Source organism: Lethenteron reissneri, chromosome 26 (genome assembly GCF_015708825.2).
Source record: "Lethenteron reissneri isolate LAM-NWPU_2019-01 chromosome 26, ASM1570882v1, whole genome shotgun sequence".
In the NCBI taxonomy this organism is placed as follows: domain Eukaryota; kingdom Metazoa; phylum Chordata; class Hyperoartia; order Petromyzontiformes; family Petromyzontidae; genus Lethenteron; species Lethenteron reissneri.
In genome coordinates, this window is record NC_083804.1 from 12154083 (window position 1) to 12180719 (window position 26637).

A 26637-nucleotide genomic window follows, 5' to 3' on the forward strand; every position below is an offset into this window, starting at 1 on the left:
GCTGGACGCCTTGAAGTATGATGAGTACGGATGGGAGGTCATCGGAGACTTTAAAATAGTGGCATTGCTGATGGGTCTCCAAGGCGGTTTTACCAAGTTTTCCTGCTATCTTTGCCTTTGGGACAGCAGGGATACCAAGGCGCACTACCACAGGCGAGATTGGCCACAGCAGACCAAGTTCTCTGTGGGGAGGAACAACGTCAAGTGGGAGCCACTGGTGGACCCCGGAAGGTGCTGATGCCACCACTGCACATCAAATTGTGCTTAATGAAGCAATTTGTCAGAGCTGTAGATAAGGAGTCGGCAGCCTTCAAGTACCTTCAATACTTCTTCCCTAAGCTGTCTTGAGGCAAAGGTCAAAGCCGGTGTCTTTGTCGGACCACAGATAAAGAAGATCCTGGAGTGCAACTAATTATCCAAGAAGCTCACTAGTAAGGAGAAAGCGGCTTGGAACAGCTTTGTCGCAGTGGTTCGTGGCTTCCTGGGCAATCACAAGGTCGAAAACTATGTGGAGCTGGTTGAGGCTCTGGTGAAGAACTATGGCACAATGGGCTGTAGGATGTCCCTCAAAGTTCATATTCTTGATGCTCATCTTGATACATTCAATTAGAACATGGGAGCATACTCGGAGAACCAGGATATGCTGGACTTTGAACGCCGCTACCAAGGACAGTATAACGAGAACATGACGGGAGACTACATTTGGGGGCTGATTCGTGAAAGTGATTTACAGTATAATCGTAAATAAATAAAAAACTACACATGATTAAATATTTTGAAGTCATTTTTGAATGACTTTAGTATAAATACATGTTCATTTTGATTCATGTAGTTTTTTTCTGACTTTATGTGAATGAAAAGACACAAATTCGCCCGTTTTCTCAATGAAAATAGGTAAATTTCAAAATATCACTGTCCTGGTCACAAAAGCAGAGTTTGAGGGGAATAAAAGCCATTTTCTATACTTTTTAGGCATAAGCAATTACGAAATAACCCTTACTACCCAGGAACAAAAATTGTTACATCGTGTTATAATTTATAATGTACGTTTGTAGACAAGATACCGTATACGGTGCTAAAAACTCATGAATATACTGTCCTGTGGTGGATTGTATTAAGTCACGTATTACATACCTTGGAAAATGCACGTCGAAATTGCAACAATAGGCTTGAAAAAACCAACCAGATTGTTTTCTACATTATTTGGTGAATATTTAATGTAGATTTAGTTTCATTGAGGACTTTTTCAACCAACTCACCTCGTGTAAAATATTTGATTTAAAAAACCCTTATTTCGTTTTATAGCCTGTATTTCATTTCGCAAGTTCAACGAAGCAGCAACTGCACGCATAATCTTCTATAGCAGCAAGTCACTGTTTGCGTTGTCTTCGCAAACTGTAATTACTGTGGTCATGGGAATTTTCCTATTGAAGCTCATCAATATTCAGAAATAAAGTTTGTGCATATACAAAAAGCACATTTATGTCATATGCAGAATTGTAGTGCTGACGTTAAGACGATAGGGGACATATATCACAACCTTCCCTATTTCTGCGTTGTCACCCAGAATGACACGTTCAAGGCTGGTGACAAGGACCGTGCATTATTCAAGTGGACACAAAAAACGGGTCATCTGAGGGTGTTTGAATATTTTTTTGGGTTCAGTAACCACCAATACGGTAACGGTCAAATGAGTGCATTTGGCAGAAATAAGGTGAGCAATGGACAGTAGCTGCCAGACCGCTATCGGATTCCAAATCATCCCCGAGCTGTCAAACATTTTTCATGCACAATCAGTTGGACGTGAGAAAAAGAAATCCTGCATGTTCGCACTTGCATAAAATACAAAACAGTAGTTGGTTTCGCCAATCAAGACATCTTAAAGATGATATATTGCATTTTTTCATTAATTAATAAAAAAAAAACAAATAAATCAGTGGTTAACGAATAGAGGTGACGTAAAACAAAGGACAATGACAAACACTGATTCATATACTTTATTTAGCTAAACAGATGTATGACACGTACTTCACAAGCACACACTACATTTCTACAGCATACAGTAGCTCGCAAATTGACAATTAAAACATGTCAACAATAAACAGAAATTTATGGAATTCACATGCACCAGTGTATCATTATATATTGTAACCCAAAATGTATTACTGTGAAGTATAGTGACACTAATAGTACACCATCAACATTGTCACCATAATTTATAACTATTTCCGCAGTGCCAAGTAAATTAAGATGGCTTATGATGAACAGCAAATAGTGCGTCATATAATACGTGATGTTGTTGCACGCATATTTTGTTTATAACAAGAAGCAGTAGTCATTAACAGTAGCAGTGCATACAAAAGGCACAACATTTTACGGCACAACAGGAATTGAGCAATATCCAAACTACTGAATATGTTCCAATTTAAAAGTACTTTCTATGCATAAAACACAAATGCCATATACGAATGTGCAACATGTTGCCGAGGAAGAAAAAAACCCATCACACGAGTTCTTCCTTTAAATGTCATTAAAATAAATCACATTAAACGATCAATTAAATCAGTTAGGACAAATAATAGGGTAATTAAATGCCAAACATACATTTAATTCAATTGGGAGAAAATATTTGAACAGAAAATATGTACCGGTTCAGTTCTATATATTATTTTAAATTCATTTCAAAAAGGCATTTTAACAATATATACAAGCTTCATTTAAACGACATTATTGTTCATAAAGTATCCGGGGCAAAACAGGAAAAACATACTGTGCAGTGCTTGCAAAAAAAAGTAGAAAAAGCCAAATACAAATGACTTTTTTTACATTTTACAGTATTCATTTTATCTCAAGGTTCAACTTTAATCAATGAGAGAAACAGATGTCACTCAGCTTTCAAACCCATCATTAAGATGACTGTTTTCTGTTTACACGACCTGTTTATTTAAAGAAAAAAATCGTGGAGCAGACCCGAGTTAAGTTTGGTCAAAAAAAAGTTGGTGACAAAGAACAATGAAAGTATATTTTCCACATTAAGAGTGGCTTTAACATACCAAGGGAATAAGCGATTGAGTAGAAACTCCACCGATAGCCTGTCTATATACTGGCTGAATTTTGTTACATCATCGATTTTGACAATGATGGCTCATATGCTTGATAACCACCTATTAATTGTAATTAAGCCAGCTCGTTATATTTAAGGGTATTTAAAGGTCTGGTTTTCAAAGAACAATTGTACAATTCAAGAAATAAACAAGCACATGTTCGTGTAATGCACAGGTTAAAATGATTACATCACTATAAGCAGCCTCAGTTTCATTTTTTTCCCACGCTTCAATACGAGTGCTTCGATGTTTTATTTATTTTAGTTTTCTCTTGCATTTCCAGCTTCATAATACGGTACATAACTACTTAATTGCAATTCCTTATAAATAAAACATGTCCAGTGACACGTGTCGAATTACACTATCTTTGTGGACGCGGAACTAATTTCTATTCATCAGTCCGTTTTCCATTTGTAATATTTTGTCATTCATCAAGGCCCAAATAAAAACTCGGGAGTATTGCCATTGCATGCCTCATTCCATACTGGGAGTATACATTATATACTTTAAAATCTCATCAATAATTAACAGATGTTCAGATCTAGGCCTCCAGTCTGAATATATTTACAGGATACACGAGGATTTTGGCCGACTTGACACTGGAATATCAAGTCATGGGCAAAACGTTTTAAGTTTAAAAATTACTCAAGCAAGTCATGAATTTATTGAATAATATTTGTTAACAAATGCGACAATGTAATTATAGCTTGAGGCAGTAATTTATATGGAGAGTCAGCGACATGCACTTACAATTACCGAGCGTATATATTGGCCGACGACTTTTTTTGCAACAGTTTTTCATTTAGTTTACTATGACACGATTTTTTTTTCAACTCCATATGTATTTTTCCAATTTTTGTGCAATGTCTGCTCTTTAGAAGAAAACAGAGAACACAATTTGCCAATGGGATATTCTGACAAATAACATCAATTAACTCCAGATTTCTTCCGAAGCACCATATGGCGTTACAGTATGTATACAAAACAAACTGTAGTAACCGATTCTCAAACGTGTCTTGATGGCTCCTCACACACTTACTCACGAGAATGATTCTTAAGACACACACAAACGTTGCCCACAAAACCCACACCGTTCAGCACACTGGCAAACCAGCAATCAATCGATTTGCATAATTTACTCTTCAAAGGTTATACGCCACGTTCAGAATGGCAGCTTCTGAGAAAACTCTCCTTATGGTACCTGTGTACAGGAACGTTCTACAATGTAGGCCTAATTTACACGTAATAATCGGCACTTAAATGAATGAACTGCAAAATGTGCAAATATTTTTTCCCTTCGACAGATTCTGAGGGTCATGACAATGATTATACCTTTTGAATAACACTGCACATATAACCCATGGAACGCTATTGCTACGAGTGATGCTAGTGTACTACATTGCACAAATAAAAGCCTTGTGTCACGACTTACCACTTATATCAAGTGGATCCACACGTGTGCATGAAAACACTTTTTTTAACATTCACAAAATAGTAAGCAAATAAGAAGAAAAATTCAGTGTTGCATGCTTGATCATTTTCACACAAAGCACATTTTACACACGTAATCGCTTGGCTTTGTCATGTACGGTACAATTAGATGTACATTTGAAATTGTACTGTACATTTTTGGCTTACAGAAACGAACATTTCAAGATGTGTACGGTAATTTAGTATTTAAGTGCTCTTCCATAACGACTGCGATATTGTTAGCGGTGAAAGGTTCAGTACACGTTTTGTTTTGACGAAAAGTGAAGTGAATATTTAGGCGTGCAGAGCTTCAGCAACACCAAAACCTAAAAATAAATCCTGCTTTACATTTCTTGGTTTTTTATTGCCTGTTAAAAATGTTTTTTTAAAACCAATATTTGTAATGCATCTTAATAATATAAATAAGCAGCAGCAACCCCATGTGTTGTAACACACACGTTTAAATATTTCATTCACATGAAAAATAGGTATTACTTTATTGTTAGGCCAAAGTAACAGCACCATAATTAAAATTGGATGCTTATTCTGTCTTTTGAAAACATAAGAGAAATTCGATGTTTGTAAAATTATAAGCAAAATATACGGTGCTTTCATTTTTTCAACACACGAGTATATCTTGTGAAAACTGAACCACTCATATTTCCCGCACCCCCCATTAGTACGGTTGGCTATGTACAGTGTGAAAGAAGTTCAACATACGATACATATATATTAGTTAACCTAGCATTGAATGCTCAACCATGCATTCTATTAAGCAATGGCATTTAAATATATCATCCCTTTTAACAAAAGCCCTCAATGTCATCAATTCCAACTGTATATTCCACCAAAAATGCCAAGTATCTTGTTAGTGATAGCAGGCAGCCACTCATAAATCATCAATCTTAACAATGCTCAAATAGGGATTTTTAAAGGTTAGAAACTACTTGGGAACAATAAAATGAATTTATTTTAATGGCAAAAGTCAGTGATAATTTTATTTTTAAAAAATTGCTGCACATAATTAATTTTAAAGTAGTTTTTTGTAATTAGGTTTGCTTTATTACATTTAGGTGAAGGTACATTTAACCCTCACACAACTTCCTTAAAATCTTCCCAAAAACTTTACTATATTTTAAACAGGCTATAAAATAACCAAATGCAAACATGTCCAGTTATATAATTTGCACATTAAACTTAATGGTTGCTAAATAATTTAACATCAAAGTAAGATGAAGCAGAGATCGGGTATATGAGTAACAGATAATACTCGGCAGAAGAAGCCTTCTGATGTAAAAATCCAATATTTGATAAAGCATGCAGAGGCTGTCAATGACATTTGGCATTATGGAGTAGCCAATACCTCCACAAATCAAACGCGATGAAGTGCTGACACGCTCAAAATGGAAACAAACTCGCAACTGTCTACGCACACAAAACAAAAACACCTCACTCAGGACAACCGAGTGGCAATGGATGCTATCACCCAGAACCGTGGTAAAAATGAGGCAGGAATGGAACTTTATCATTATCAATTGTATATCCGAATTTGAAACTGATGTAAAAAAAAATATGATAAAGAAGATAGCAATTAGAGGATTTGGTATTGTGCACATTCATTTGCAATGCGTACACTGTAAAATGTCTGTGCAACTTCTGTATGCACTCAGTGAATTTCCATGCACGTGGACAGTACAGAACAGAATAATCATCATGATAACGCATTTTTATGATTAACCTCAATAGCTACATTTCTGCTCTATCATACACTTTGCCAATTAGTGTAGCAAACACATTTGTGGCTTTCATAAAAAATGTTCTATGCTAATATAAGCTCACTTTTAGATAACTTAAAGAGTAATTGCAGCTCACAGAAGTAACCGCATTTGCAGCATTGGCCAATGCAACCTCATTTTTATACTTTCACAGACGGAGTCTTAATACTACGACCAATCAATTGCAACCCAAGCCAAATCCCAATAATATTATTTTCCAACACTCAGTATGCAGGCGTAGCGAATGTGTTTGCGGTAGGCACTGCTTGGGAGAAGGGAGGCTTGCTGTAAGCCTCCTCGCCCTCCACCCCACTGCCGGTGGCGTAGGGCGGCGTCGGCACCGGCATGATGTTGTCGCCGTCAGCGATGCCGGCCCCACCGTCCCCGAACGGTGAAGAGAACGCCGCGTCGGCACCCAGACGGAACCTCCGCAATGCCAGGAAGGCGATCCCACTCTGTTGCGCGCCAGAGATCCACGTGGAAACGCCACACCGCCCCCACCCACCCCAAGGCACATTGCCACCAAAAGGTGCACGGTCACCATTGACAGGCGATTGGGAGAACATTTTGGGTGCGCCAGGGGATGTCGAGGGCCGGGGTTAGGCAGGGTTAAAAAAACACAGGATACAAGTTATCTAGATGATTGTGAAGCAAGGAAACGGTTAGTTCTCACACATGCTGATCCTGACACTCTCACGTAGTTCTGGTGACATGTTAAGCAAAGCTTTCAAAAACATTTCAATGCACAATAAGGAACTCCAAATCCGTGTCTCTAGTAAATATCAGTTTGCATTAATTTCTGGAAAAGTTAATTGTTTCATATAGCACCTCTGAGGTTATACAAAACAATCTAATATTATCGTATCTCATAGTAAAATAAGTATTTAAATAGTTAGTGTTTCCAGGTATTTCAATTGGCTCTAATTACTACAATCTATGACATAGGTGTAGTAGTCACAGATATTGTAGCAAAGCTTACATTACAAAACATTCATTGGATAATCATCATCATCACAAGGCTATCTCAAAGGTGCTATTTTTTGCAGACAATTAGTTCGCATGCGTTTCACATTAGGGGCGACGTTGCCAGGTGGCGTTACCCAATTAAGTCAATTGCAAGTAATTTCAAATTTGACAAAAGTTTGGCCTGTGACACCGGCACACACTGGGTCTACTCTTTTTCGAATAACAATTATGGAATCATTAACATCCACTGAGATGCAGACACCCTGGTATTTTTTGGTTAATACACCTAGGGTACGAATCAGGGCAGCTGCTGAAGTGGAACTGCAAGCCCATATCTGTCAACCCATACGGTTTACCCGTATTCTTGTACAGGGAAATTTAGTTTTCACTTCCATTCGGCGTACGGTCGTTTCAATACGGGCAAAAACACATTTTTTGTCTATTTGTTTGTGTTTCTCCCTTGTAATGGGACTTTGTAAAATGAACTTTGAGATTTAAAAGGGGCATGGGGTGACCAATAAGGTCTGAATTTATCTGTAATAAGGTAGGCACTGACAAGGGGTTGACAGGTATGCGAGCCTCTGCAACAAGTGGCAAGCGCGCTGCCGCTCGGCCACACAAAGGAACTCTGTTCCGTACTTTGTCTCTCGTAATTAACAGATTGTGTACAGTTCGTAAAATAGGAAGAAAAACATTAAAAAGTATTTTAAAGTGTCCTTATGGCTCTAATGATCTTTATTTCCTGAAAAAAAAACATGCATGGCAAGTTTAGTGTTAAGTTAAAGTTACAAAATTTCAGAAAAAAATCAGTCTGACAAATTAAATGATGGTACTTGACTGAAAGGTGTTTCGGTCAGTGGTTCTCAACCTGTTTCAAATCGAAATTAATTTATTACATTTCATGTTTATTTTTACGTATTGGAAAACATGAGTGCATCTCACTCATACGTCATTAGAAGATAACTTGCAAAACCTTTACTTGAAAAGGATCAAAATTAAAGTCTATCCAAAGGTATCAGGTTAAAAACCACACGTGAATTCTAAAATAGAGGATGAGCACGAAGAATAGCAAGCAGATTCTAGATATATAAGCATATAAATGGTTATAAATGCATTCTAAACGAGCCCTGACAGAAGCCTGGCCTGAGTCTCCTCAGAGTAACCAATGTGCTTAAACCTGCCCAGTGCAAACAATGATTGGTAAGCCTGGAGTGTGGTACAAAAACACGGTACAAAAAAGTTGAAAACCATAAATGGAGCGCAAAAGAGTGGAACGCACGACAGAGTTTACATATGCAAAGTATATTGTGTAACATAACGATTAGTGCAGTTGAACACAAAAAGGACTGCATCGCAAGATTTTGTTACGATTGTGTCTGGTAGCACGCAAGAGTAAATGGATACACTAATCGAGTGTTTGTTAAGGTACTACTGTCGGTTATTGATTGGAATAAGTGGTGTTGTTTGTTTTCTACTTTGCCATATTGTCAACACTGAAAATGATTCACGTTCTCAACACATTTTCAACCATTAGGACATTTTACTATTGTGCAAATGTGGGTGATCATTAAAACAGCAAAAATCATCGAAAATCATGCCTGAAATACACAAAAAGGTCATTGATTCCAAAACATTGTATAACAATATATATTTTTTTGGTATAAACATCATTAGCTATATGGCACTTCATAAGGAAAAATAAAGCTCTTGGCAAATCGCAAAAATATTGCATAACTCCCTTCCCCCAGGAGTCCAGGTGCTGGTTTGTCAGGGAAATTGGAAAGACAAAATGTGGACTCGCCTCCATCTGTCCCTTCTGTATAGGATAGTGTTTCCCCCATGGATGCATGGGTTTTCTCCGGGTGCTATGGTTTCCACCCACACATATAAACACTCATTAATATAGAGCACCACAGGGATGTGGGAATTGTTCGTGCCTGCTCAAAGCCTGGCTGCTTTCCCGCTTGTCTGTGGTTCCTCAGCGATCACGAGATGAAATTTACATTAACGAAGCTATATAAAGCTAAACATTACATTAAAGCAGACTTGTCATGCCACTGCTCTCAGTCCAAGCATTGGTGATGAAATTATTTACATACAGTCTCTACATTCCAAAGGGTTATGTAACGTTAATTATATGGTAACAAATGACTTCAACACTCATTTATTATAGAGCCCTTGAGATTCCGTTTAATAGTGTCCGCTAAAAAAATGCGTCACTATTAATTACCGATTCATACACAAGGAAGCATTGTAGCCCTTTTCAAAATGCAATTTTGTCTGGAATGTCCTTCAAAATAAAACTGATGATGTTAAAAGCATAAATTATCTGCTTAAGATGATATAAATTGCAAATGCAAGTGCTTATGAACATCCGCACTTACGAAAGAACCGCTATAAAGTTGTTTACTTTTAACCATCCGACTTGCAAACGTTCGGTCATACTTATGAACCAAACCGTGCAACTATTATGTTTGGTGGAATGATCCTTTGCGAGATGAAATAAATGCCAGCATCTTTCTGGGACTCATAATGCCCCTTCCAACAAGAAAGCCAGCATCAGGATTCAAGGTCAGTGAAAATAAAACAGATTTTTAATAAAATAAAACTGATTTTTATTTTATTTTACTTTCTTTTATGTTTTATTTTCTATACGGTATTTATTACTTGCAAATGTACAATATTTCTTCTTATTTATGTTTAACAATGCTTCCCTTTTTTGTTGAACTGTAATACATTTTTTACACCAAGTTCTGAGATATGAACAAATCGACTTATAAACAGGTCTCAGCAACATAACCCCTTCAAAAGTCGAGGACTGCCTGTATTGATGTAAACTGGATATGGAAGCAGCAATTATAACCTCGGTTTCTCAGATGTGACACTCCTTGTTTAACCAACTTCATCATACAAGGTTAGAATTCGTTGTTGTAGACAAAATGGTCTTTTTCAGCCATTTGAAGTAGCTGCTACAAATCATGCACTCTACTGCAAAGCCTTGGCTATGGCATCCCTTAAGCAGGCTCGTGAGCTATTTTGAGATTATCAAAGGGAACTGTGAAATACACCATAGGTATGACAGCAATCATTTAGACCTGCCTGATCTCTTCTCCAGTCGAAGCAGTTGGCCACACCATTAACAGCACATATACACTTATTTTGGAACTACTATTGATTTGGTAGAGTGGTACCACCCAATGGATTTGTTATATTTATATTTTTAAACATCTTTTTAGAATCGTGGTTTTCAAACTGATAACTTGAGAGATAAACCAGTCCTAATATATGGAGTGTTCAGGGCGTATTTATTCCTGGCAGTGAAATAACATTGCATGCACAAGTAAAATGAAACAATATAAGTAAATTATAGCCAATTATTGTAATAAATGTAGCAGTTCTTACTATAAAATAAGCAAGCATAACATTTACCATTCTTACTGCCTGCATTTCAAATTACACGTCAGGAAAGTTAAAACATGTTTCTGGCATAGACGTAACCAATCGTGTTACAATTAACAATGAACACCCATGTATTCTAGATTTTAAGCTTTCGTGACTGCAAGGATTCATATTCTTAGGTTTTTTCGGTAAAGTCACGTAGGTAAAACATTAACATTACTAAAAGTAAAATAAAATAAAAATCACGACGTTTCGGAGGCAACACAAGCTTCCGTCTTCAGGTGGAACCGTCACAGCCACGACAGCTGTATCAAGTAAATGATACAGCTGTATCAAGTAAATGATACAGCTGTATCAAGTAAATGATACAGCTGTATCAAGTAAATGATACAGCTGTCGTGGCTGTGACGGTTCCACCTGAAGACGGAAGCTTGTGTTGCCTCCGAAACGTCGTGATTTTTATTTTATTTTACTTTTATTAATTTTAATGTTTTACCTACGTGACTTTACCGAAAAAACCTAAGAATATGAACACCCATGTAGACTGGTTCTCCTTCAAGGAGAGTTAGATATGCCACATGTCATAGAAGTGTTGCTTTATTTGGTGCTACAATTTTAAAATTACTCAAACATTTATTTGCATGTGTGTGCAAGTCTGCGCCAAAAAATTCCGAGCATTTCACCGACAGTTAAATGCAAGCTCCTCACCCAAGAGATGATGGAGAAGAAGCAAAAGGCGATGGTAGCGCGAGCACTGTCTGCTCCAATTCCATTGGGCACCTTGCTGTCAGGTGTTTCTTGCCACTGGTTTGTCAGGAGGCAGAAGCCCACAAACCACATGAAGGCCCAGAAAGCTGAACACAGCATAAGAGAACGGAAACAAGCACGTACTTAAGGACATGACACCAACCAACATAAGCGTCATGTGTTTTTCTTCTTCTAAATGTACCCTTATCCATGTCTATTTTGACAATGGAAATGTTTACTTCCCTATTCTGTATGAGCAGTGTTAAACTGTAGTAATACTGCATCCATGGTACTGAGCTGTGCATTAAAGTGTTTCACCAACAGTGTTTTTGTATTGCTCATACTGGCCTTTAGTTTTGTACACTTAGTGAAAATACATGTGCATCACGACCCACATCCCTGAGAATTGCTTGGAAACCACTGTACAATTAATATTTCAGTGGCTCAACTTGACAAGAGTATTCAATAAAACATTTCCATGGAGAGTTTCAATAGCCTTTCCATCAAACAAAACATCCTTGTGCATTTGTTTTAGCGTTTTAACAATCATATACACTATGCACGTTCAATCCAACGAATGCTTTATTCAATGACACCTTAATAACCTTAAGGAGACGGACACCACTGGAAAAGTGTTAAACGGACGTCTAGCCAGAAGACACCGACCGGAGAAGGCGAGGTCGGCCAGTACTGCGCGCTTGCGGTCCTTGACGCTGCTGATCTGCGGGAAGTAGGCATCGAGCGCCAGGAAGGCCACGCAGGCGAAGAACGCCACCACGCCGATCGTGATGCCGTAGCGGCACGCATCCCCGTTGCCGTTGAAGATGCAGTGCAGCTTGGAGCCTTGGTTGTTTGTGTAGCCCTCGTTGACAATGCAGCCAAACACCACGATAGAGAAGAACTGCAGAACGAAATGAACGCGGGATTCAAAGTAAAAAAGTCACAGGTGGTTTCACCCAGCTCAAACGTGTGTCTGGTGGGGGGGGTATGTCAGTGTTTGTAGCTGTGAGCCAGTATATGAAATTAAACATTGTCTAAAATGGGGGCGAGTCCTTCCATATGATAAACAGTGTTGACTTACCAAATAGAGGTACTTATTTTGTATTAACCCTGAAGGAATAAACAGCGATGTCGAGCCCAGATGGGGAAATGCACAAGCTCACAGTGAGCCGTGCTCTGCACCCCACCCCCCAGTAGGTTTCACAATATAGTGATATTCTTCTTCGACGTTTCGTGAGAATAATTTTATTATGTTTTCTTTTTATTATTTTATTATGTCCCTTCTACGTGACTTTACCGAAAGAACCAAGAAGATGAATCCCTGCAGTCACGAAAGCTTTAAATCGAAAAATAGTGATATTCTTAAAACAATTATAAAATTGTGGTCATGCAGTGTTTACTGAATATATAGTTACTAACTATATATAGCATCTTGCCATTAATTTATATTATACATAAATATGTGAACAAATACAGTTGGGTAAAAATGGATATTCCACTGGTCATTATTACATTTATTTCTAACGCACGATTTCATTTACGCAAATACATTTCATTATAGTCATAATAAAATTACAATCACAATATCTTACTTATATAATGCTATCAACAGGACTGGCTAAAGTATTACCATTAGTTGATTATAAAAAATAAATTGCAATTTAGCCAACAAGTAGTGTAGAATACCCAATATACTATTTAAAAGTGTGAATACAGTATAAACATGAGCTCTTTCAATATGTAATTGTACTCTCGTAACATACGGTGTTATTTTAAACAGATTAAAGTATACAGCTGTTGTTGGCTGAATGTCTTTCATTTAATTAAAAGTAGAATGACACCAGTGGAAATAAGTGTCAACGTCCCTTCATAAACTTGTACAGCTAGGATGCTATAAGGCAAGTCACTGCTTACGATATCTGATATGTAATTTATGTCAATACTGCCAGAATTGCTATACAGTACTCATTATTTTCTAACTAAATCATGCAATAACTTGGAGTAAGAACCATGGCTGTTAAACATACAATCCTAATCTATATGGCCTTTTAAAATATAGTGGGAAGCATGAAGTCTCAATTGTTAGCTTATACGGTCATATCTTATTAATATGTTTGTTCCACATTCAAATATCTTACGCATTTTACATTATTCACCAACGAATCATCGAAGGTACAGGCACTGCCTCCACCACTTTGGGGTATCACTTTAATGTGACAATGCCTTTTGATTGTGTGTGCTTCGGGCCTTCACTTTGCTGTGTCATGCTTCCTGAAATCCGAAATGTTTGACATCACAAGAGTAGTTTAATTTACTGCTTGAGTTGAACTTACAATAACAACACCATCTGCATACGAACGCAGACATTCTTTCCTATTCTACTTGAAACTGAAAATATGAATCAAGAATTGTGACAAAAAAGATAAACAGATGAGCTAACGACCTTGACTCAACCCGACTCTTTACCATTTTGGTCTGCAAAAAGACCTTTAATTACCTGTAAAATGTGTATTTATTCCATGTTCTTTCGTCTCTATATAACCACACATACTGTATAACACAATAATGACCACATACTACATTAATAGCGTCCCTATGTTTCAATAGGATTAGATTTTTAATTATCTCCAGGTTCTAAAGCAGTGTTAAGCCAAGGTAGGACATGCCAACACATATATGAAGCAATCTAGATAAAAGTCCATTATGCACAAGCAAATAAGAACTGTGATACGGTTCATGTTAAAATAATTTCATTTTCAATTTGCCTTCCAATGCAGTTACATTTAACGTTGGAATATGCTTCATATATGCCATGTCATTATTAATAGTCCCACATGTGAGACATTTGGATTCGAAATAAATGTTCGTGACATGCACGACCTCATGGAGCAAAGAGTGAAAATCAAATGTTACATATTGTCCTAGACACCAAAGACATCGTACCAAAGGCTCAGAACGAACTAATTTCTTCGATAATAACAAGATTGGGAAAATCTAACATAACATTTAAATGTGATGTTAGATTGACGTGGCTGTGGTGTTATTTACATATATTTTCTGCAGTCTTACGTGGAAGTATTTTACACTGTTACTGTACAAGATATAAACAGACCAATGACGTACATTAACAGATCCAATACACATCCCTACGATGCAAGGAAAACTGGTATAGATATAATTACGTATAGGTTTATTGGTGGTCAGGATTTTCTTCAATTTGGAAAATTATGTTTATTACCATCCATTTTAACGAGCCAAAGAAACCAGGTTCAGAGAAAAAAAAATAGCGTTTCGGAAAAAGAATTCCAGGAAGTGTTAAGAGTTAGAATGTTGTCCACAATTCTGGGATTGGCATAATTTACGTGATCGGCATAATTTACGTGATCACATATTGTGAACATGACAATGTGTTTGTTTATACTTCCAATGTACAGTAACCCGTTTTATTGGAGTAGCAGTTTTATCTTCTGCTTCCACAAATTTAGAGGATGTGGAACAAATATACCCACTGTCATTACTGTATGTATTCATCTTGTCGCAAACACATCAACACAACTCAATGGTGTGAATTTTAATGAGCAGTGTGTAACAAACTAGATAACAGCACAATTACTGATTGAAACATTAAATAGTTTGCATTTAACTAGAGAACAGTATTTCAGTGGAATCAATGAAACACTGTAGCAGTACATAGTATACCGCTTACGTACATTTTCCCCAGGATATGCTTTGTAAATGCCACTTATCAGATTAAGCCATGCATGTTCTGGTAGCTGTTAATGTGTGCAATATTATTGCATTAAATCGATACCATGCCTTTTATACTTGAGAACAGAACGGTATTTCACTGGCTAATCTGATGGTAAATTTATATATTCAATCACCCTCTCCTCCGAATTAAACAAAATCCTTCAATCTGCCCAGCCGATAACTTAAGCAATAAAATATATGATTTATATAAAAATACACCGAGTAATGGACTTGACGCATGCACATGCATGTAATCACACCCTAAAGGGACGAGTGTTTGCAAGTGAGCATCAATGCTTGCTGACACCAAGTTATTGCTGCAGGTTCTTCGATTACACTTAATCCCAGAGGATTTCCGTGTTTCAGGTCAACCTGACATTACTTAGGACTACCAAATATCCTATGTCACTCCCAAATAAATGCAATATATATGCACGTTAATGTTACTGCAATTGGTTTAAAATAAGGGATGCATCTCAAATTCAACAGTTCATTGGTATCAAGAAAAAGGCTTAATTTCAGTTGTCTGCACAACTTAAAAGTCCAATCATCGGCAGCTACAGCAATGATGCCTGCAGATGCTGTTCATATGTACTTTAGATACTATATACTACCACTTAATAACATGTCTTAAGACTCAGTGAGGCTCTCCTGGATTACAACAAAAACAATAATTTCTACAAGGGAAGTATGTCAAATTTGATAGGTATTTGTCAAATCATGACTGGGTGAAAGGTCTCCCCCCAGGCCATGTCGGTTATGGGGAATGTTTTTTTATCATACTTCACCATGCTGGTGAGTGCAGATTGGTGGATTGGTTCAGATATCACTCTCCACTGATGTTAGCTGTTGTCAGGAATTGAGCTGAAGGTCCCCCTCTGTATCGCGTAGTGCCTGAACCACTGCACCATCACTCCAAGTCCTTACTAACCCAAACACCCAAATATGAATCTCTTACTACAGTTCCGTCTACTGGTGGCGAGATGTTAATTGCCTTTCCTGGTACGCAGGAGTTCGTGGGTTCAATCCTGACGCCTGTACATTTAGAACTTGCATGTTCTCCCCGTGGTCGTGTGGCTTTTTCTTCAGGTTCTCCAGTTTTTCCCTCCACATTTAGTAACATGCGTTTAGATCATTATTTGGCTGCAAAAAAAAATCCACGTGAAAGCCATTTCTTTGAGCAATCATTTGTGGCAAGATCGCTTTGAAAAAGAGTTATATAGCCCAGAGGGCTTTACCTGGTATGATAAAAATTTATTTTACTTTTAGTATATAAAAACGAATTACTGTACTCCAAAAGATTTGTATTTTACTTCCCTGTAAAAACTGAGATTGGTAGCCTTTACACTCAACCAGCTGAGTGCTCAATGAAAATAACTACTGTACTCTGTATGTGTGCATCTTTAAGTCATACGATTTAAACTTAATAATTCAGAATTGTTTTCGAGAATGTAAATAGCAAAAGTATGTTTTACACATCTTTTCAGCTGAACATCCTTCTGGGGGTGCATCTTTTAATTAGAATTGGTTTAATAAAAGCTAAATTTGGCCAGTTTTATTTCATCAGTACCATCAGGCTTGCTTAAACCGATACTGGTGAATTGCAGATGTTTAAAGGACCTTTTTTGTTACAAATAAGTGGTAGTTTGACCTAAAGCTATATAATACATAACGTACTATACACTATTATGAGCCAAGAATGTCTGTCCCGCGTGTGACGTCACTCCACATCGACCAGCCCCCCTCATTAATAATCAGGAGCAGGTGACGTCCTCCAAATGGGCACCCCCCCTCAATAATACAATTAGCGGGTGACGTCACTCCACATGGGGGGGCAAGGCGCCTCCTCCCCCCTCCTCGGCGTCAACATACAACCCTCACTACAAATGCAGAACCCTCACGTCACGCGATCTCCGTAACGCGATTGAGACATCAAAGTAAAAAGGACGTCATGATGAACAAGGGATTATAACCTTTAAATGAAATAAGTCTGTGTCACCGCTGCCTTACAAATTGCACACAAATTGATGTAATATCACGTCGCGGTCTGCTTTTCGCTTGCAAGATTCAGATTTACTGAAATACACCAGTCCTTGGACGGGCAAAAGGCTAGTGTTTCTCATTACCATCTCCAAACCGACCCCTCATCTCCAATTAGTTTCCTCTGATCACCAATCCGATATTAATTTTCTCCACCTTCAAATACCGACATCAGCTCCCCCCTGTGATAGATCACCAATGAGTCAACTCACGAGCCATTTGTACTCACGAGCCGTTAGACACGGTGATTTATTTCCAAATATAGTTTGCCTCTTGGTATCCCTTACACAAGGAAAAACTTCCGCTCAAAAACCCCAAATGTATGAGGTTTTAGGCTCCATCCTTGGCCGCTTGATTTTTTTGCTATATGTCCTCCTGCTTGGCAAATAGTCATCCCCAGTTTTAATTCCAACCATCACTTCTATGGTGTTGTCACCCGGCTATACATTGCTATCGATTCCAGGAATCCAACCTTAAAGAACACTCCGAAATACTGCCTTGATACTGTCTTATTTTGGATTGGTTCTAACTTCCTCAAAATAAATATTTTCAAAACGTTGGGCATGACTTAAACGTTCACACCCAGCAGAGTACAGTGTGAGCATGCATCTCCTACACCAGGGGTCGGCAACCAAAATAACAAGAAGAGCCATTGCTTTCCAATTCGGTACAAAATTCAGTATTTCAAGAGCCGCAATGCATCTGAATACATACTGTACATACGTACATATCGTCAAGAAGCAGCCCGTAAAGAGCCGCATGCGGCTCCGGAGCCGTAGGTTGCCGACCCCTGTCCTACACCATTAACATGTCATTGAATCCGAGCACTCATTCCACTTCCACAAATCTCAAATCTGCAAGTCAACCTTCCTCATAGGACCATAATTCATGCCTTCTCATCCACACCCCTCAGCAAACTCCAGATGATGCAAGACTCTACCGCAACTGTGACATCACCACAATACTCGAATTCTTCCACTGGCTGCCAAACCAGTCTCACATCAAATTCAAGATCACCCTCACCATCTTCAAGAACCTCCATGAACCTGGGCCTGCCAACATCTCCCGTCCTATCTCACTCGAATCCCTTCGGAGCCCTCCATTCCAGCAACCAAAGCATTCTATGAAAGTTTCCAAACAACCCTCACTCATTTGGATGTTACTCCCCTCCTCTCCTCAACGTTTTCTGGAACTACTCCGTCATCCGTGCTGTGGACTCGCCTGCCCATGTTCCAATCCAGGCTTCCTTATTTCGTCTGCAATTGAATTGCTGACTCTATACGAAATAAATGTTCACTATTTTTTCACAGCATTCTGAATGTCTGTGGGATTTGAACACTGTATAAATCCCATCTGTATTGTACAGACATGTGCATGAGTGGTGTATGGTCCCAGCTCATCACCCTCAACAAAGAGTGCCATATGCGATACGGATTTGCATTAATACGGGGCTTACCATATATAACACTATGTGACACAATTTTTGTTCCTGAGTAGTAAATGTTATTTCGTAATTGCTTATGCCTAAAAAGTATAGAAAATGGCTATTATTCCCCACAAACTTTGCTTTAGTGAACAGGACAGTGCTATTTTGAAGTTTACTTATTTTTCATGAGAAAACGGGCGAATATGTGTCATTTCGATCACAAAGTCAGAAAAACAACAACATATGAATCAAAATCAACATGTATTTATACTAAAGTAATAAAAAAATTACAACGAAATATTTGGAAGCGAGTAGTTTTTCGAGATTTGATTATACTGTAAATCACTTCACGAATCAATCCCTAAATGTAGTCTCCCATCATGTTCTCGTTATACTGTCCTTGGTAGCGGCATTCAAAGTCCAGTATATCCTGGTGGAAGAGCTTGTCTTGCTCCTCCGAGTACGCTCCCATGTTCTCCTTGAATTTATCAACATGAACATCAAGGATATCAACTTTGAGAGACATCCTCCAGCCCATTGTGCTGTAGTTCTTCACCAGTCTCAACCAGCTCCACATAGTTTTCGACCTTATGATTGCGCAGGTAGCCACGAACCACTGCGACAAAGCTGTTCCAAGGCCACGTTTTCTTTACTAGTGAGCTATTTGGGGAATTCATTTGCATCCAGAATCTTCTTCATCTGTGGTCCGACGAAGACACCGGCTTTGACCTTTGCCTCAAGACAGCTTAGGGAAGAAGTCTTGAAGATACTTGAAGTTTGCAGACTCCTTATCTACAGCTCTGACAAATTGTTTCATAAGGCCCAATTTTACGTGCAGTGATGGCATCAGCACCTTCTGGGGGTCCACCAGTAGCTCCCACTTGACGTTGTTCCTCCCCACAGAAAACTCGGTCTGCTGTAGCCAGTCCCACCTGTGGTAGTACACCTTGGGTGTCCCTGCAGTCCCAAAGACAAAGATAGCATGGAAACTTGGTAAAACCGCCTTGGAGACCCATCAGGAATGCCACGATTTTGAAGTCTCCGATGACTTGGTGAGACCAAGATCTCTGATCAAGTTGCTGAGGTCTTTTTGTTTGGGGTAGGATGGGTTTCTCTCCTCAGCTCCACCTCTGAAATTGTCATCTAGATCTACGTCTTCCTTGCTTTCTGACTTGCTACTCTCTTCTAAAGACGGCTGCTCTCTCTACGGATGAGTGGGTACAGGGAGCTCATGGCAGTGTGGCACCGGGGCAATGGATGAAGGAAGGTCCGGATACCTGATAGCAGGTAAATTCTTGCCAGTCCGACATTTGGAAGGGTCCACCATGCAGAAGTAGCAGTTGCTTGAGTGGTCAGTGGGTCCCTGCCAAATTCTTCCCCTCTGTACAATCCTACAAAAATACATTTATTTCACCCATGACTTTAAAACAATTTTTTTTACAAATTTTATAACATATAATTCCGAGCAACAATTGTCCATCTTACCTTCCAGAGTTGTTTTGCATTGCTCACAGCTGAAATTAGGTGCCCAAGGTTTATCTTAATCCCCGACAGGCATGCCAAAATATGCCTTGTAGGCCTCGCACATCTTAGCAGATGCTTCCAGATAACTTTTTCGCTCTTATCTTGATAAATTAGTCACAGACATAGCAAAATGCGTCTTCCGGATTCTTGCAGCCTCTTCATGCCATCTCAGAAAAATGCAGATATGTATCCATTTGGGCAACTGGAACTAAACTGAACTCGTGGGCTTAATGCCCCTGTATTTATAATAGTATTTATATTACTGGAAAGTTATAGAATGTTCTAGAAGTTACTCCAAGTTTACTCAGCACTGAATCTATCTGGAATGTTCTGGAAAATAGCTAAATTTCAAAATATCACTGTCCTGGTCACAAAAACAAAGTTTGTGGGGAATAATAGGCCTTTTCTGTACTTTCGAGGCATACGCAATTAGGAAATAAAACTTACTACCCAGGAAAAATAAATTGTTACACAGTGTAATGTACAGATGTAGGTGTAATGGCGGGGTATGTTGCCCCAAACGGCTCTGATTGAATGTATATACTTTTAGAAAAGGGACAAGTCATGCCCAACCATACAGAGGGCTCAACATGTCTACAGGTAAATCTCATTGTCAATCACCTGCTGGATGAAGGCCTACCCACACCGTGCGAATCGTGGGGTTATTTGACCATACTTCACCACATTGGTCAGTGGTGCGGGTTGGTGAAGGTAGGCAGCACAAACATAGGGGCGTTGGGGTCCAATAAAATTATTTTTCTGAACCTACCGCTCCTCCCCGCAACAGCCTATAGCATACGCGTATAATCTACACAAGGTAGCAATCAATGCAGTGTCCACTATGCTCACGCATCTTGATGGTTGATCATTATGGACATTAGCAGGTTCTTATCCTCCAGTTGACCACGCCCAGGATTAAATAAGATTCCGAGTCTATGCAGTATAAACGCGTACATTGGTAATGTAATATATATCTAAGGCATCACCATTTATATTGAAACGCAACCCACTCGTCGATAACACTGCCTTAAAACGCTTAAACATATATCCGACGTTTCGGGCAATGGCCCTTCACAGCACATAGAGCAGGCATCACCATTTACAATTCAAGCAGGGGTCTTACCCAGGTCACCCCCGCGTTGGAAACATTGTAATACATTAGTCCGTTTAGTGTATTATGTTACATACATATACCGTAAAGATATAACGAGTGTGAGGCCATCGCCCAGTCGTGGGTTCACTTAAAACATTACGCAGCGTGTAGCCGAGATCACCGTCCCCGCGCGCGGGGCGAGTATCGTAAAATCAGCCATGGGTCTCCACTGCTGGATGACGACGAAGCTCTCACCCAGCTGACCACCCGCAGGATGGAGTGCGGCTGCTTCATGAAGGCCACGGGGTCGAAGGCTCCTCCCGCACGCCCGGCTCCGTACGCCGCGCCCGCCGGCACGGCCGCGCCCGCCTCGGTCGCCTCCATCTCACTCTACCTCCTCTCCCTTCTGCTCCTCCCTCGTTATTCTCCTCTCTCCGCTTTCCCTCCCTTCGCTCAGCTAGCTAGCTAGCAAGCAAGCGGCGGCCCCGGGCTATTATCGCTGTAATGTAGAGCGACTGCGAAGGGAGGGGTGGGTGGACAGAGACCGCGCTGCTATTGCTGCTGCTGCTGCTGTTGTTGTGAACTCGGTGACGAATAAAAAATCGCGGTTGCGCGCTTCCCCTATCGGCAGACGTCGTTCAGCTGTTTTGTTTGACCCCGTGGGGCTCGCCGTAGCCTGGGGCGGGGGTCACTGTTTTGTATGGGGGGGGGGGCGGTTTATGTGCGGCAGGGAAGGGGTGGGGGGAACGGCTCCATGTCACGTGATGCGCGAGGGGGAGGGGTGGGTGTGAATCGGGGGGCCAAATAAAGGAATACAGATTCTTGGTTTTCGGTAAAATCAAGTAAATAGAAGAAAAAATAGATACCAAAAATGTTACTTCATTTATTTTTCACGTAGACATAATAAAAAACAAAATTTTTTATAAAGAAATTAAAAAATTCGATCAAATTTAAAATACATTCAAATTGAATTTTTATTCTATTTTCTATGTGACTTTACCGAAAGAACCAAGAATATTAATCCCTGCAGTCACGAACGTTTTAAGTCAAAATTTAAACAAATACATATTCAGAGTTTTGATTTATACTGGAGGAATCCGATGAGCAATAAGACTATTTTTCACAAATATCCAGTAGGGGCGGGTGAGAAAGTTACAACAAACAATACTGAAACACGATATGAGTGCAAAGTATAGGAAAGGTAAGCAAATCGATAAAATATATTTTTACCACGTAAAGCCCACTGAGCTTATTACCTTCTTCAGAAGCGACCTGCCCACAAATAATAGCCCAACGAGGTTGCTTATCATGTGGGAATTTATAGCAGCCAAATAATCTAAATACTGTAATCTCATACATGGGATGATGTCCCTTCGAAGGGATTATTTGTCATTTTAGAATAAATTTATTATTAAGTCAATGTGTCGACACAGAAGACGGCCCCACGATCCAAGCTAAGAAAAAGACACCGTTGTACTATATAACTCAGAATAATCGTTTGTGTCATTGTAGAGAATATAAATAAATAATATATAAATATTATCTGCCCATTTCTCTTGTCATATTTTATGAGCATTTTATCCCGTATCAAGAAAGGTGGACAGATTATTTAGAACTGCACTGCAGTCCCATACGACACCCAACTAACACGCCACTTCATGACTATATGCCTTTAAAGTGTATGAAATGTACGTCCGAAATTTGACAAGATATGTCAGCAGAACGATTTTTTTCCAAGTTATCCACAGATTTATCCTCACCAAAATTCAGTGGCACCAGCATTCTCTTAATTTTTCTGAATGCATTGACATTATTCCAGACGAATTTCTCCAGTTCGAATTTATTTCCAGGTCTTGGCACATTCGAGGAACATTTTCAATTCAAGCTGGTGACCTTTTGGCATACCAACACACAATGTCCAATCCATGTTGTCAATGAAATCCTGAATGCTATGATAATGCTATTATTACTGCGATTGCATTTACCAGGTTAAAAACACTTCTTTTTCGTATGGCTGATGTAAATTGAGTGCAACAACTACAATTTCACATTCCGGTGCTTAAGCCAGATAACCGCATCAGGAGAGGTAGAGTGCATGTATCACTGTGATGTCTCCTTCGTATTTGAGGATCGGGCATTGCGTCCTTACATATTGTATGGTATGTTCTTGATGACCACAGTCGCACACTGGAGGGTTTTTAATTGCCCATTTTTATCTGCCATGGTGTGTGCGGACGTTGTTTAGGGTGGAGTTTCGTAGAATATCTAACCCAGGGATCTTCTGCGTTGGGCGGGCAGTGTCCAGATCGGACACAGAGCTAAGTTCTTTAATACAGGACATCAATGTTACGTGTGTTCATTATGTTTGCGAGATAGTGTTCAGTTGGAGGACCCTTGTCTCAGGGCCTATCTGGCATGTTGTTTGGCCCTGAAGCGGCCAGTGGTGTGGCTTGTGTTGTTGCTCTGAAGCCCGGGAGATCGATGATTGATGTTCGGTCGCCACGTTCATGGCATTTGTTGTGATTTCTCACTGAACAGAGTGGGCTGCATGAAAGCTGCCATCTTCCACTCCAGTCCACTGAGGTATTAGCTCCTTTTCATAGGTGACCTGGCCACACATGAAGCTCATCGAAGTCGCTCATCATATCAGTGAATATATAGTTGCAGCCAAATAATCTAAACTCTAAGTATACAAGTGTCAGGACCGGGATACATCCCACAACATCTTCTTCTTCTTCCTTCGTGACTGCAGGAATTCATATGCTTTGGGTCTTTCGGTAAAGTCATATAGATAGGTTCACATTAATAAAAATAAACCAAAAACTACGACGTTTTTCACTGGCGCGATCACCGCAACGGTGGTCGCGCCAGTGAGACACACAGCCCATCACACAGTCAGAACCATCGATGCATCGAGGCTAAGGGGCCATGTTAGTGAGACCCCAGGCCGTTAATGCAGAGGTACCCAACAGGGCAATGCAACTCAGAGAGTCGGAGATAACAACCAAACGGCAGGGAAGAATGGAAGCACCACAGCAAGTTACGACTTTGCTTGGTTAATAACGTCCTTCCAATGATTGCTCAGCTTATACCCATCTTCTCGGTTGAAATTGTCTCTGTGTTTATATATCTGGATGGCTTCATGGACAAATCTTTGAAGGTACAGAGTTCTTCTGGGCCGGATGGTGGTGGGAATCAGGCTTTAGATAGGAATCCGTGTGGATGGCTTTCCTGTAGACGGAATGTCCCAACGAGCCATCAGGCCTCTTCTCGATCAAAACATCCAGGAATGGTAGCTTGCCATAATTTTCCACTTTCATGGTAAATTTGATATGGAATTGATGTGGTTGAAAAATTGGTTCAGTGCTGGCTGTTCATGTGGCCAGATGACGAAAGTGTCATCTACGTATCTCTTCCACAGGGAAGGATGTAGGGTGGATGCCAGGATGGCATATGTTTCAAATTTCTCCATGAAAACATTCACTACCACTGGTGATAAGGGAGAACCCATAGGGGAACCTTCATTTTGTTTGTAGAATGTACCATTCCAGATGAAGTAAGTGTTGGTACATCAGGATGCAGTCCCTGTTGGACCAAGTCTTCAATGATTGCTATGGTGTCAGGTACAGGTACCTTGGTGAACAGAGAGACTACATCGAAGCTGACAAGCAAATCATCTGGAGACAGTGAAATGTCCTTGATTAGAAAAACCAAGTGAGCTGAGTTAAGTACTGCTGAGGTGGTCTTTCCCGTGAATGGAAGCAGGGTCTCAGACAAAAATCGGGCCAGTTTGTAGGTAGGTGAGTTCATGGTGGATACAATAGGACGAAGTGGAGTACCTTCTTTATTAATTTTTGGAAGGCCATAAAATCTGGGTGGTCTAGCAGCCGAAGGTTTTAGAGAAAGCTACTTAGTGTAGATATTGAATACAAGTAGGTTGAGCACACTGCCTTGTGGTAAGCCATCTACTTTTCTGCCCATTTATTTCCACGTAGAAGCTTCTTTTCCATCGTTGGCTATGCATTGTCTGGATAAGGTCTAGTTCGCCAGTCATGAGGTACAGTTTTTGTGGATCAAGATGCGGTGTTGAACAGTGTCATATACAGCAGATAGTTTATACTTTAGTTTTCTACGTGGTTGTTTAGTAACTGCAGCTACATACTATTAACATTCCTTTCCTTTGTTAATGCTACTCCCTGCACCCTCCCTTGGTGCTGCTGATCCTGCATAATGCATGGGCATAATATGACGTTGAAACCCCCCCGCTCACCTCCTACGCATTTGCCATGAATATGCTAAATTCCTCTTGATATGCACATTCTTTTTGTTAAGGCGCTCTTCCACCTCCAACCCAGCTTATATATAAGCTCCTAGCTTGGCAGTGTCTCATTCTTCACCTGAAGACGGCTGCTTGCGTTGTAGCCGAAACGTCGTGAGAATTATTTTATTTTATTATGTTTTATTTTTATTATTTTATTACTTCCCTTCTACGTGACTTTACCGAAAGAACCAAGAAGATTAATCCCTGCAATCACGAAAGCTTTAAATCGAAGCAGATAGTGTCATATGCTGCGCCGGTGATCAAGTTCCGTTGGTAGCCATCATCGATGTCCTGTGCGAGGTTTAGTAGTTGGCCTGCACAGGTTCGGTCGGGTCTGCAGCCCGCTTGGTCTTGTATGCGTTTTGAGATCTTCCAGGGGTAAAATTTGTTGCAGACCCTGACGCCTGTATATTTGGAGTTTGCGTGTATTCCCCGTGGTCGTGTGGAATTTTCTCCGGGTCCTTCAGTGTTTCCCTCCACAATTGGTCAGGACAGACATGTGATGGTTGGATTTGTGACATTTGACTGTATTATTTGCAAGGGAATTCTTGGAATAAAATTATCAACTGTCAATCATGTATCATAGTCACATATGTTAACATTAAAAATATGTATATTATGAATTAAAATACGTGTACACTATTGTACTTCAATGTCTGTATCGTTTATCTTTATTTAGTATCAACATTCATATTTTTTCAAACGTGTTCAGCATTACAAATGAGTACAGTCCACGAGTGCAAAAACATTATTTTGCGTTCACATATGCTTGTCATCATTTGCACACTTTGCAGCAATAATGTAAGACAATGTGTTTTGTGTTACAACCTATTTTGAGCCATGCTAGGTGTCAATTAGAGAAAGCACTGTATGCTTACATAACGTCTAATTTCAGCATCAAACACCAAAACAATGGACCCAAACAATACATCTGAGTAGAGACTATTAACCCTAAGACAGCATTGTGGTTCACATATAGTTACATTTTATCACTTAAAATGCTTGCAAAATGGAAAGACACA

At 39.5% G+C, this 26637-nt stretch overlaps 1 protein-coding gene across 2 annotated transcripts; it reads right to left on the reverse strand.

Annotated features, from left to right (window-relative positions):
- Positions 1-1979: 1979 nt before the first annotated feature.
- Positions 1980-21954, reverse strand: LOC133347695 (synaptogyrin-1-like). Of its 2 annotated transcripts, none has more exons than XM_061560193.1 (4): positions 21550-21946; positions 12128-12362; positions 11423-11568; positions 1980-6804 (listed from the first exon to the last, which is right to left on the reverse strand). In XM_061560193.1, exons 1-4 carry the CDS (start codon positions 21676-21678, stop codon positions 6574-6576), a joined length of 741 nt encoding a protein of 246 aa, XP_061416177.1. In that variant the 5' UTR covers positions 21679-21946; the 3' UTR covers positions 1980-6573. The 2 variants fall into 2 exon arrangements, with proteins under 2 accessions (XP_061416177.1, XP_061416178.1); XM_061560194.1 differs by lacking the exon at positions 1980-6804 and adding an exon at positions 6816-8521 and having other exon boundaries at positions 21550-21954.
- Between the last annotated feature and the right edge of the window lie 4683 nt (positions 21955-26637).

What these genes read in the sequence shown, in the direction of transcription:
- LOC133347695 (XM_061560193.1), bottom strand. Translation starts at nt 21,678, where the DNA reads ATGGAGGCGACCGAGGCGGGCGCGGCCGTGCCGGCGGGCGCGGCGTAC. An exon ending in TCCTGCGGGTGGTCAGCTGG is followed by an intron (nt 12,363 to 21,549) that starts GTGAGAGCTTCG and finishes TTCGTTCTGCAG; the next exon opens with TTCTTCTCTATCGTGGTGTT. An exon ending in GGCCGACCTCGCCTTCTCCG is followed by an intron (nt 11,569 to 12,127) that starts GTCGGTGTCTTC and finishes TGCTGTGTTCAG; the next exon opens with CTTTCTGGGCCTTCATGTGG.